The sequence below is a fragment of the Hydra vulgaris genome, chromosome 02, assembly GCF_038396675.1.
Source record: "Hydra vulgaris chromosome 02, alternate assembly HydraT2T_AEP".
Taxonomy (NCBI): Eukaryota; Metazoa; Cnidaria; class Hydrozoa; order Anthoathecata; family Hydridae; genus Hydra; species Hydra vulgaris.
The window spans coordinates 25,632,177-25,645,000 of NC_088921.1; the positions used below are offsets into that span (position 1 = coordinate 25,632,177).

The 12,824-nt window shown below is 30.3% G+C and overlaps 1 protein-coding gene across 2 annotated transcripts in view; it reads right to left on the reverse strand.

Annotated features, from left to right (window-relative positions):
- Window positions 1-7,268: 7,268 nt before the first annotated feature.
- Window positions 7,269-12,824, reverse strand: part of LOC101236693 (integrator complex subunit 5) — a 42,212-nt gene continuing 36,656 nt past the window's right edge. For both annotated transcript variants that reach the window (XM_065790410.1, XM_065790409.1), the window contains exons 21-27: window positions 9,356-9,510; window positions 8,847-9,106; window positions 8,651-8,721; window positions 8,406-8,554; window positions 8,170-8,274; window positions 7,653-7,725; window positions 7,269-7,576 (exon numbers count right to left, since the gene is read on the reverse strand). In XM_065790410.1, the coding sequence (XP_065646482.1) occupies window positions 7,473-7,576; window positions 7,653-7,725; window positions 8,170-8,274; window positions 8,406-8,554; window positions 8,651-8,721; window positions 8,847-9,106; window positions 9,356-9,510 (917 nt within the window). In that variant the 3' untranslated portion in view covers window positions 7,269-7,472. The remainder of the gene's footprint in view (window positions 7,577-7,652; window positions 7,726-8,169; window positions 8,275-8,405; window positions 8,555-8,650; window positions 8,722-8,846; window positions 9,107-9,355; window positions 9,511-12,824) is intronic.

Below are 12,824 nucleotides of genomic sequence, written 5' to 3' on the forward strand. Positions count from 1 at the left end.
TTCAAGTTCAGGCAAACACAGGGCTTTCAAACAGTGGCATCAAGAGACTAGCTGCTACAATTAATCAGTCAACTTCACAACGTATTGTTGAGAAAAACTATGCTGTAAAATTTGATGCAGTTAGTAAGCAGCTTTCTCACCATTTCGCGAGTTCATTGATTAAAGATCATGCTGGATGTGGAAGGACTGTCATTCATTGCAAGGACTTCAAAGAGCTTAAAAATGAACTCATTTCTATGAGAAGCACATCAAACAATCATATTGTGAAAGTTGGAATTGACGGTGGGGGAGGATTTCTGAAAGTAAGCCTTGGAATTATTGAATTAAATCGTGAACCTAACACTCCCCCAGCAAAACTCAATTGCACAAACAAGTTTTTCAAGGACACTGGAGTTAAGCGGCAACTTATTATTGCTGTCTCTGAGGACCTGCAAGAAAACTACTCAAATGTGTCTCAAATTTTCGAATTGATCAATATGAGAGACCAAGATTTTGTTTTGTCCTGTGACCTAAAACTGGCAAATATAATTTGTGGTCTCCAAGCACACTCAAGTGCACACCCCTGCACCTGGTGTGAGTCAAGTGCAAAGGACCTTTTAAATCAAGGAAATTAAGAACTTTCCAATCTCTTGATCAGAATGTCTCACTTTTCAATGCAGCAGGATCAAACATCAAAAGAGCTCGTGATTACATGAATGTTGTTCATTCTCCTGTATTTGATCTTGCTGGTGGCACATTAGTTTTGGACTTCATACCACCAATGGAGTTGCATCTCCTTATTGGTGTTTTCAATCATCTCTTTGCTGCCCTACTAAAAGTTTTCCCTCAAGGAACTCTTTGGACTGATTCACCGCACATTAAACAACAGCCTTATCATGGAGGGCATTTTGCAGGAAATGAGTGCAGGAAGCTGCTAAAAAATATTGATCTTCTTCAATCTATTGTCGAGAAACACTCATGCTATGCTGCAATATCATTAGGTAATGTATTTCGAAAATTCAATGCAGTAGTGTCTGCCTGTTTTGGATGCGTTCTTGATCCAAGTTATGTACAAAAAATTGAAGCTTTCAGAGTGGCTTATGTGGCACTGCAAAATGTTTCTGTGACACCCAAGGTTCATGCTGTATTTTTTCTTGTGAAAGATTTCATTGACAAACACGACCAAGCTCTCGGACTTTACTCAGAACAAGCAACAGAGGCAATGCATCACAACTTTCAAGTGCATTGGCAAAGGTACAAACGACCTAACCATCATCCTGAATACAGTAAAAAGTTGCAATGCTGCCTTGTGGACTTTAATAGTAAACATTGCTTGTGAAAAGAGCCATTTTAGAATGACTTTTTCTTGTATTAGAATATTTATTTTAAAGCATAATTTTCATTTTAGATACACGATAAACTCTCAGAATATGTCTTTTTGTTTCCCTAGTTCATATTTATTGGAATAACCTATATTTTGTACTATATTCTGTCGGTTTTTGACGGAAAACTCGAAAATTATGGTTTATGTCGGTTAAAACTAAAATTTGGCTTCTAAAAAAAAAAAAAAAAAAAAAAAAAAAATCTTGTTGGTAAAATTTGTTTTTTTCATTTTCACCCCCCCCCCCCCCTACGTCTTTGTCGTTCGGTACGGCCCTGTCAATAACTTGCCAGGACGTTGTAATCTGATTTTAATACTTATATCCAAGTGATCCCCATAGTGTGGGCTATCATTCTACAAAAGGGTTTTCTCGGGTCAGAAAGTCAAGGTTAGAACCCATTTTATAACACTGTGCATTATTAAAGACGGAAATGTGTTGATTGTTTTTAAAAACTAGATTACTTTAAAACATTAATTACTCCCTTTCTTCCGACTTGCATTCAACGTAAAGAATAATTAAAAAATTATTATGTTATATTTTATTTAAAAAATATATAAAATTTTATTTAAAAAATATATAAAATTTTATTTAAAAAATAAAAAAATTAACAACTAAATTTTTTTTTCAATAATTCTTTACGTTGAATGCAAATCGTAACAGAATTTTGGAACGGAAAGAGTTTCATAAAGCAATCTTTGTATTTTAAAACTCGTATGACTTTTTTCATTTTTAGACTTAAAACTTGTATGACTTCTAATTTTTTTTTTCAAATGCTCATGTTTTAAAAATAAAAATGTTTATTGCGAACCAACTGTTTTCAACTATATACATTTTAAACCTTTTTGGGTTATTTTTGCCGTATCGGATATTATAAATTTAAGAGAAGTTAAGGAAGAAACCCCCTCTAATTTTAAAATCAATTTTTAGAAAAAAAAAAATTTGTCAGATCAATAGCATATATAAAAAAAATAAGAAAAAAGTACAAAAAAAAAATAGAATGGTAACATGTTGCTATGGAAACCATACAAAATTACCAAAAAACAGCAAATACAGGTTTCACGCCGGCCAATATTGTGGGCAGGGAGCAAAACAACCCTAGTTGAAATTTTTATATGGTGTTTATATAGAGTAGAAGAGTGTTGTAAGTTGAACAGAATTTTATAATTAATATAAAATTAGCAATATTCAATAATATGGAACTAAAACAGCATAAACAGCTGATGTAAAAAAAAAAAAAAAAAACTATTCAACTTAAAACACTCTATACCAGTTAATAAACAACCACTGAAAAATTTTAGAAATGGCTCTTGAATGGACCTGGACCCGGTTTGTAAGTATTGGTTTTATTTGCTTTATCAAAGTTGAACTTGCACCAACTATTGATGTCAGTAGGACAGTGAGGAAAGTGCAAGTTATTTGTTTTGGAAGATGCAACATGAAATAATGTAGCCAATACGCTTGCCTTCATACCTGCTAAGTTTCCAGCATTTTGCCTAATAGCAACACCAAAGAAATTTTGCAGACGATCGATTACTGCATCTGTAAGACAATCACGCCCACCAAGACTTTTTTCTTTTTTCTTTAAATTTCGTAGTCGTGTACCAACACGTTTTTGATAGTGTCCCACACATTCTAACTTATTAACTTGAATGCCAGGGTAAGTATCTATGCATTAATGAAACTTTTACTGTCCCCGTCTCCTAAAAAATTCACATATCGCAGTTTGTACTTGTCAATAGATTTTAAAAACACACGTTTTGCACCAGTGCTCTCCATACCACTTGCAGATCCTTTGTAATTGTATTTAAAAATATGAGAGTTCTTTCATTGGGCATAGGCTGTAGGGTTTGTTTTTAAAAGATCTTTCTTTAAAAAGCAACCTTTGCAGAACCTGCACATTGGTTCGACATTCAAAACCTTTCCAGTGTCCATTGATAATGCAGAAAAGACACTGTTTAATGATGTAAAGCCTCTTCTCTGCCAAGTACCATCACACGACACACCAATATCAAAAACTTCATCATTAGCAACATGTTTATGCAATTCTCCTATTTTCACAGCTAACTTATCATAATTATTTTGAGTCATTGGTTGTGGCATATTTATTAAAGTAGTGAATATTTTTATACCAGAATGTCCCTGTCCAAGTGCACGCATTGCGTAAATTGTTCTACAATTAATATCATATCCTCTGTTACATTGTTTTGAAGTATAAAACTCATTTTCATATGAGGCAAGTCCTTTTTTGTCTTGCATTTTTTCGGACAATGACAAAGATGAACACTCGCCACATTGAGGGCATACTAAAGCACTAAATATGTCAGATAATATAGAGCAATCTATAATCCTATATCCAGATATTTTTATTCTTGTAAAACCTCTGGAACATTCAATTGGCTTTACCTTCTTTGCAGCTGGATAAGTAAAGAAGCCAAACCAAGCATTTTACTGCAGCTATTTAAAAATAAACATAAGTTATGAGGATTTTTTATAAGGTGCTACACCGTTGCTATGGGCGTTGCTATGATATAAATTTTAAGGTACCTTAAAAAAAAGCTAAACTTGAAGGATTTAATGATTAAAATTAGTAAACAAACAACTAATTTTGAATTCTGCATACATTAAAATGCATAAATAAATAAAAGTGTTTTTTATAAAATTTGGGTAAATTTAAAGGGGGTTTCCCCCTTAAAAGAGGGATGAAAATAATTTTTTTTGAGTAGTTTTACAATATTAGATGATATCTGTGCTAAATTTCAGCTTTAAATAATTTTTATCTGGGTAGAAGCGCTTAACAGTTGGACTAATTAAAACGTTTTAACTTTAAGTCTTTTGACTAGGTCGAAAGGTTCGAGGTAAATAAAAGATAGTTTTTTTTTCTAGAACTTTTTTAGAACTTTTTTTATAACACAGGTCTGCGACATAAAAATTGTTTCAAATTTAATAAGTGACTTTTATAGTACTTTCAACGCTGATTTCGGGGAAAATAGTGAAAAACTGCTTGTCTAGTTTTAGCTTTTTCGACATTTTTTATAAATAGTTCAGTACTCTAGTAATTTTGAATTTTGGTTTTTAAGATCTCCACAAACTGTTATTTAGCCTAAAATACAAGTTATTTTATGGACAATGGCTACCTTAGGATATATAAACTCACCAGATTGCTTCTGCTACATTTGTGGTAACTATACCATTAAAAAGCGACAAAGAAACATCTCCGATTTTGTTCAAAAGGTATATTTTGCCTATTTTGGTATAAAGCTAGGCGATCAAGATAGGTCTTCGCACAAAATTTGTTCAATGTGTTGAAGAACTGAGGTAATGGTTTCAAGATAAAAGCAGTCTTTATGTTATGGAATACCAATGGTTTGGAGGGAGCCCAAAAATCATAGTAATGAATGTTATTTTTGTTCCTGCAACGTACAAGGTTTCAATTTGAAAAACAAAAAGGATATTTCTTACCCTAACATTCAATCAGCCATTCGCCCTATTCCTCATGGACCTGAAGTACCAATACCCTCTCCTCCAGAATCTTTGGATAATATTTTAGATGAGACATTGGCTCAGCAAGGTGAAAGTGAAGAAGACAGTGAAGTGATTGCTACGATACTGGCACAACTGATTCCATTCCATTCTCACAATCTGAACTGAAGGATTTAGTTAGAGACCTAGGTCTTCCTAAAGACTCGGCAGAAGTATTAGGATTTAGATTGAAAGATAAAAATATGTTGGCTCTGGGTACATCCTTTTCTTGGTATCGATTAAGGGAAAAGGAATTTGTATCTTTCTTCTCTCAAGAACGTGACCTGGTATTTTGCAGTGATGTTCCTGGAGTTATGGCATGCTTTAAAATATATAATATGCTTCTGATGAGTGGAGACTTTTTATCGATTCATCAAAAATAAGCCTTAAAGCAGTACTTCTGCTTAATGGCAATAAGTATGCTTCTATGCCAGTTGGACACTCAGTGCACTTTACAGAATGTTACGAAAACCTTGAACTGGTTGTAAACAAACTCAGCTATTCAGACCAAATGGACACTGTGCGAAGATGCAAATATTTTTTTGCAGACCTGTGTAATTTTTATTTTAGAATTTCTAAAATAAACGTTTTCTTTTTTTAAATCCATCAAATAACATATTTGTGTACATATATATATATATATATATATATATATATATATATATATATATATATATATATATATATATATATATATATATATATATATATATATATATATATATATATATATATATATATATATATATAAAATTTTTACTAAGAAGTAAATTTAACTATCCATTTTTACATTTTAACTGAACAAAAGTTCTAAGATATACATAGTATGTATTATCTCATTTGAAATAAACTTGGTATTTTTCGCCTAAATTTTGTCCATAATTTGACCAATAAGATGGGAAAAAAATCAATTAGCTCTGAAATAAAACAGCATTTTGTAGGACTACACCTTGGTGGTTTCAACAGTTCTGAAATTGCTCGAACTCTTAAGTCTGTATCTCGTTCATGTGTACTCAGAACAATTCAAAAATTTGAAAAAACTGGCACTATTGCAGACAAAAACCGATCTGGACGACCAAGAATAATAAGTATCACCAATGATAATAGTATCTATAGAATTGCAAGAAAAAACCCTAAATACTCAGCCAAAGAGATTGCACAAGAAGTAAATTTGGCTCTAAAAAATCATATCTCAAGACAAACAGTAAATAGAAGATTGATTGATCGAAAACTTTGTTGCTACGTTGCTGCTAAAAAACCACTGCTTAAACCAATTGATCGGTTAAAACGTATCAAATTTTGTAGAGCTATTTTAAAAATGACTAATTATGAACTAAAAAGAGTAATATTTAGTGATGAATCAAACTTTACAGTTATTAACCGAAAGAACAGAGTGGTTATCCGAAGACACTATAATGAGAAGTTTCGTAGTCGCTTCAATGTGCCGCGACTACAAGGTGGCGGAGGTTCTGTAGGCATATGGGGTTGCATCACTTATGACGGCCCAGGTCTCTGCTACTTATACGATGGTCGTATGGATCAACATAAATATATAGAAACGCTTGAAAATCATTTAATTCCGACTAGAGACATCTTTTTTAGCAATGAGTCGGAGTGGCAGTTTCAACAAGACAACGCTCCTTGTCACAAGGCAAAAACGGTGACTATTTGGTTTCAAGAAAACAACATTAAGGTACTTCAGTGGCCAGCTAGATCACCTGACCTTAATTCAATCGAAAATATATGGACTGTACTGGACCGCAAACTCACTAAAGCTCCCGTAACATCAGCTGAACATCTTAGGGAAAGTTTGAAAGAGTCGTTCGACAACTTATCAACTGATTATTGCCGAAAACTTTTTGATTCAATTAAAAGAAGATGTGAACTATGCATAAAGAACAAAGGTGGACATATCCCTTATTGATCTTGCTATTAAAGCAAACTTTAATCCAGGTGTGCTAAACTTATGAGCAGCTTTTTTAACTTTTTTTTTATATACTAACTTTGATTAAAGATATTTAGACATTTGTTTTTTTTAGTTGTTTTTCTCTTAATGTAATTAAAAAAGTCAAATAAATGTTTCGTTTTTTAAAAAACCCTGAATTTCTTATTTTTTACTTTTATTTCATTTTTAAAGAAAAAAACGCAACTTAAATCTAATGTGTGCTAAATTTTTGAGCAGTATTGTATATATATATATATATACACACATATATATAATATTTAAACTTTAGTTTTTAATAGTAAAACCATGACCAAAGCCAAAAACATTCAAATTTATACAGATATATTTTGTCACGAATTGCTGAAAACTGAATATTGAGGTGTTCTACTATTATAACCAAATTGATGACGTATTGATTAACGATAAAACACTGGTAAAACAGATCGTTTAAAAGCAACAAATCATTTAGTTATCTATTGCAAAATATGATTTTTTTGAAAATCATGTAAAGTTTTCATGTAATTACAAGAAGGCGTCTTCTTAAACAATCATCAGTTTAAAAATAAGTCGTGTATTGGCAAACAAGCTTGCAAGACAAACTGCATATTGGCGGCAGAGGATTTTACAGTAAAAACAGCAATATAGAATTAAACCGAACATTCACCAAGAAACCTGCGATAAGAATGACCAAGTATCGCCATGTTTCGTAGAAATACAATTTTTATTGCTGTACGAAGGGGATGAAATAATTCTAAAATAAAATTTGAATAAAATGTCAACGCAAAGCGTAAATACCGACAAAAAGATTATCATTATTTTCAGCTTACCAGGATGAACCGGGAGGTGAGGTCTCCCTAATTGATCTCTATCTATGACCTTTTCAGGCGCAAAGCTGCAAACCTATAAAGCATATATATATATATATATATATATATATATATATATATATATATATATATATATATATATATATATATATATATATATATATAAAACTTCCAACAAGGCTTTTAAATAATTCTTTTAAATTTTCTCTTTCAAATAAAAAAGTGAAGATTTAAAAAGGATTACAAATGGGTTCCATTTGTATTAATCGGAATAGGTATTTTAAGCATTAAATACAAATGGAATTGTAAATCTTTAGGAAACATAATACTTTTGAAAACTTTAGTTAAAATCAGAAAATTAGTTTATTTACTTATTTTCTGTCAATAGTGATTTTTTCAGTCAATACTTTATTTTCTTATTTGCAGATGATGCTTCTTGCTTTTTAATACAAAACACCCTGAACCTATACTTTTTTTTTAGATTTCTCATTTACATTAAATAAATTTTTTCATATACCTGAAGATACTTCCAAATTGCACTCAGTATTTCAAAAATTTCTTTTGGCTTTATTAAAGGGAAGATATCTGAAATATTTTCAAACTCAGTTGGTAACCATCCAGCCTAAAGAACAAGAGTATGAAGTTAAACGATAATTTAAATATTTTAAAAATAAATAACAAAAACAAAATAAAATAAAAATTATTGTCAGAGAACATTTTACAAATAACATTTATAACTGTAAATGTTTAAACCTGTTTTATTATAACGATTATTCTAATAACATTTTTTAATTCCTTTTCACAGCTTTTGGATGAATCTTGACGATTGGTTAACCAAAATTTCAAGCTCATTCCTAACAAACTTTGAACAACTACTGAACAATGGAACAACGATGGACGTGCTAATTAGATATAAATATTTATAAACAAGTCACAGTATTTTTAAAGCAAAAAGAACAAAAAACAACAAAAAAACAAAACAACAAAAAAAATATTACCAGAAGATATAAGTTCCAAAATATCCCACAATACAGGGGTGTTATCAAAAGCTCGTTTGATCTTTAAATCTCTTTAAAATATGTGAAAATATGTGAAAATATGTGAAAATCAGTGAAAATATGTGAAACGAAACAAACGTAAACTACAAAAAGTAAAGTAAAATGTGAAGTCATGAGAAATGATAGAAATAATCACCTTTCAATAGTATATTTTAAAAAGTCTTCTTCTGGCCATGGTGAGACTGGAACGAGTTCAGGACATACAAATTCAACAAGTAGATTTGCTGTATATGCATAAGCACTGGGAAATAACCTTGAAAACTTGTTCTCACCCCAGGCTTTAAGAAAACTTCTCTCTTTTTTGTCAATATCTCGAGATAAATCAATTGGGGAAAATGCGGAAGGGACAGCTAGAAGTTTTGACAGAGTTATTACTTTCATGTGGTGAGCAAATCTCTAAACAAAATAATTATAAAACCAAAAATGTGCAAAAATTTTTTTTTTTGAAATAAAGAAAATGAATGCAATAAAATATAAATGTAAATAAAGAAAAAGAATCAAACAAAGTATAAATGTAAAAAAAAATGTAACAAAAATATAAAAAGTAAAAAAAAAAAGGTATGTAAGAAAATATGCAATAAATGATATACAACGCAATAAAATTTGAAAAAAAACACAATTGATATTAATCAACAATAGCTATACATTATTTTGAGTATGTGAAAACTCCATTTTGCGTTTATTTATTTTAAGTCCATCTTGAAAAGAAACAGCAGTTGCATTATTACTGTAACGATTGTTATTGACCAAAGTGTAATTCTTTTGCAATAACTCAACTCTTATTAAACTTTCCTCAGGTACTAACATAAATACAAAATAAAAATTAATATAATAATTAAACAAATAATGCTGATTTTTATATTCTTGAACTTTTCATGTATCATGAAAACTGAAGACTTAAATGTATCATGAGAACTGAAGACTTAAATGTATCATAAAAGCTGAAGACTTAAATGTATCATAAAAACTGAAGACCCCCCCCCCCCCCCAATATTCAAACTAAAAAAACGTAAGTGCTTCCACTTATAGAAAAATAAAACAAAAACAAAACTTTTTTTTAAATGAACTTTTAACATTTTTCTTTTATAAACTCTAAATAAATTAAAACTCTTTATGATTATAAACTTTTCAAAATCTTTTTTTTAGTTTTTTCAAATTTTTTAATAAATTTTTTTTTTTAAAATGGATCTTCATTAAAATCTTTAAAATTATAACACAATTTTCTTTTTTTTAATGGATCTTCATTAATATCTTTACTTATTTTTTATAAAAATAATTTTTTTATTTATTAAATGGATTTTCATTAATTTCTTTACTAAAAAAAATGAATAAAATAGTATTAATCAAATATTCAAATTAAAATTAATTAGTTTTAATTAAAAAGTTTAAAATTAAGTATAAAAGTGTAACAAAAGTAACAACTTAGCAATTTAGTTAGAATTAATAAAAAACCAGAGTTTAATGCAACTATTGCACATCCAAAATGCTTATTTGTTTAAAGTTATTTATGCATAATCTTTTGAGAAAAGTTCAAAAATGAATTTAACCTATGCATTTTTTTGTTAGTCTTATAATTTTATTTCTTAAAATTTCAATTAAGCTAAATTGTTAAATAATATAAAAAAAAATTTCTGCAGCAGTTTTAATATGCAATTTCAAAGTATGTAAAGTTATGAAACTGTTTCGTTAATTATGCATTTTATATTAAAACAAGACTTTGCAGACCAACTGCAAGTGACTTTAAAATGGGAGTTAACAGAAAATAAAGAGAACCACTAAGTGCAAGAAATTACTAATTAAGTGGAACAGATGTTAAACAAGATAAGTGAAAACTAAAGAGCAAGCAACATGAAACTTATAAAGCTGTAAACTGTTTGAGCTGTACGCTGTTTGAGTCAGGAAAACATGAAAACTGGAGGAGAATTAAAAAGCACGAATGTTTTAGGAAAAACTTTTTTCAAGTTAATTGACCTTCCCAAGGCCGAGAAGGCCACTAGAGTCGAGGCTACTATAACTGGTTACAACCCTCTCTCAACTCTATAACTCCAAAACACAAACCTTGATGAGCAAGGCCAATGCGTGGAGAAACAAGTTAAGCAAGTTATTACCAGCAACGTGGGGATCCAACTCGGAACTTCTTGCTGACGAGACAAGCGCTCTACCACTACACCACTACTGCATATTAAAATTTTGATGAATAAAATTTGACCACGAAAGAACAGTTAGAATAAAAGATGAACTTTGCAGAATAAAAAGTTATGCGAGATTTGGTTTTAGCAGATGCGACAAGTGATAAAAACTTGCCTGAGCAACAAGGTACCTTGTTGATGGGATCAAGCTCCGAGGATCAAGCTCGGCAGCTAGAACAGGTCCAAAAACATTTACAATGTGCTTATGGATCTTGACTAAAATAGGAAGGGCCTCATTAGAAAAACAAACTAAAATATGACAATCATATTCCATACAAGGATGAATAGGAGATTTATTGTGGCAGAAAACTGAGTTAAGAGTATAATAAGAGGCCAGAAGTGAACAATAATCCTTGGAAACATTAGGCAGTAAGAGTACTCAGAAAGAGTGTCGCCATTCATCAATATAAAAATATCAACTTTAATTCAGTGGTTAGAAAAGTACCATTAAATAATTTAAAAACTTTTACAGATACACCAAGAAAATGCCTTATAAAAAAAAAACAGCTTACCAGATTTTTTTTCATCAAGGTTTGATAAGTAAAAAGAAATAGCCCTTGCTTCAATGCTTCTGTCTAACAAGTTAGCAATAAAAAAATCAAAATTTGTAACATTTTTTAACAGCTACTAAGGCAACAGTATAATGACAGTATTAAAATTCGATTGTCAAAGAGTAAGTTGTTAGACTCAAGATGAAGTTTGTTAATTAAAAATTTAAAGACTTTGCAAATAATTTTAAGAAAACTGATAGGATAATAGTTAGAGTGGTCTCTAAAGATTTTGAAAAATTGGAACCACAGATAACATTTTCTAGCAAGCAGAAAAATGAGATTTAGATAATTAGTTAAATAAACTCGTTAAATAGTTTAGAGAGTAATTAAGAGTGTAGAACATTGAACAAAATTCTGGAGAATATTGAACAAAATTCTGGAGAATATTGAACAAAGTTCTGGAAAGTCTTGAACAAAGTTCTGGAAAACACTTTTGTAAGACTGCACCTTCAGCTTACTTATTTTTTAAGACAATTATTTTTTTGTCTGCAACAATTGCTCCAAAGACAACAGCAAATATTGTAAATAAAAATATAATAACATTGAAAAGGTTAAAATAAGCTTGGGATAAATTCAAAAAAAATTCAAATCAACTAATAAACTAGCTTGCCTAGTTACTCTAATGATGTTAGCAGATTTTGGAACTCAAACCATTTTACCAATTTTCTGAAAAATAAAAGTTTATGCCACACATTCTGAATTCCATAGCAAGATGCATGCAAGCTTATCTAATGATCAAAAAAAGATTACTGCTCAGTAGTCATAGAAACAGTTTTTTTCTAAATTCTCTTGAGGATTCTTAATCCTGAACTCTAAAAAAGTCAAATTCTCTCGAGGATTCCTAATCCTGAACTCTAAAAAAGATAAATTCTCTTGAGGATTCTTAATCCTGAACTCTAAAAAAGTCAAAAAACCTTAGAGAAAGCAGAGAAACATAATGAGTGCAGCTCTTCCAGAGACAGGGTTCTACAACAACAACAACAACTACTACTACTACTACTACTACTACTACTACTACTACTACTACTACTACTACTACTACTAATACTGGCAAATGCAACTCAACGAAAGCAAGTGTAAAGTAATGCATTTCTAGGGAGTTCTAATTTACTAAAATTTGATTACTATATAAATGACCTTAGCACACATCAGAGAATTAAGCTTGAAGTAACAACAACTGAACAAGATTTAGGTATAGTATTTTCATCTGATCTTAAATTTCACGATCAAGTAACAAAAGCATCATATAAAGCTAATCGCATGCTTGGAATTCTAAAAAATACATTTATATCTAGAAATGTTACTATATGGAGTAAACTTTATAAAGTTTATGTGCGATCACATTTAGAGTATGCAGTGTCAATATAGCCGCCT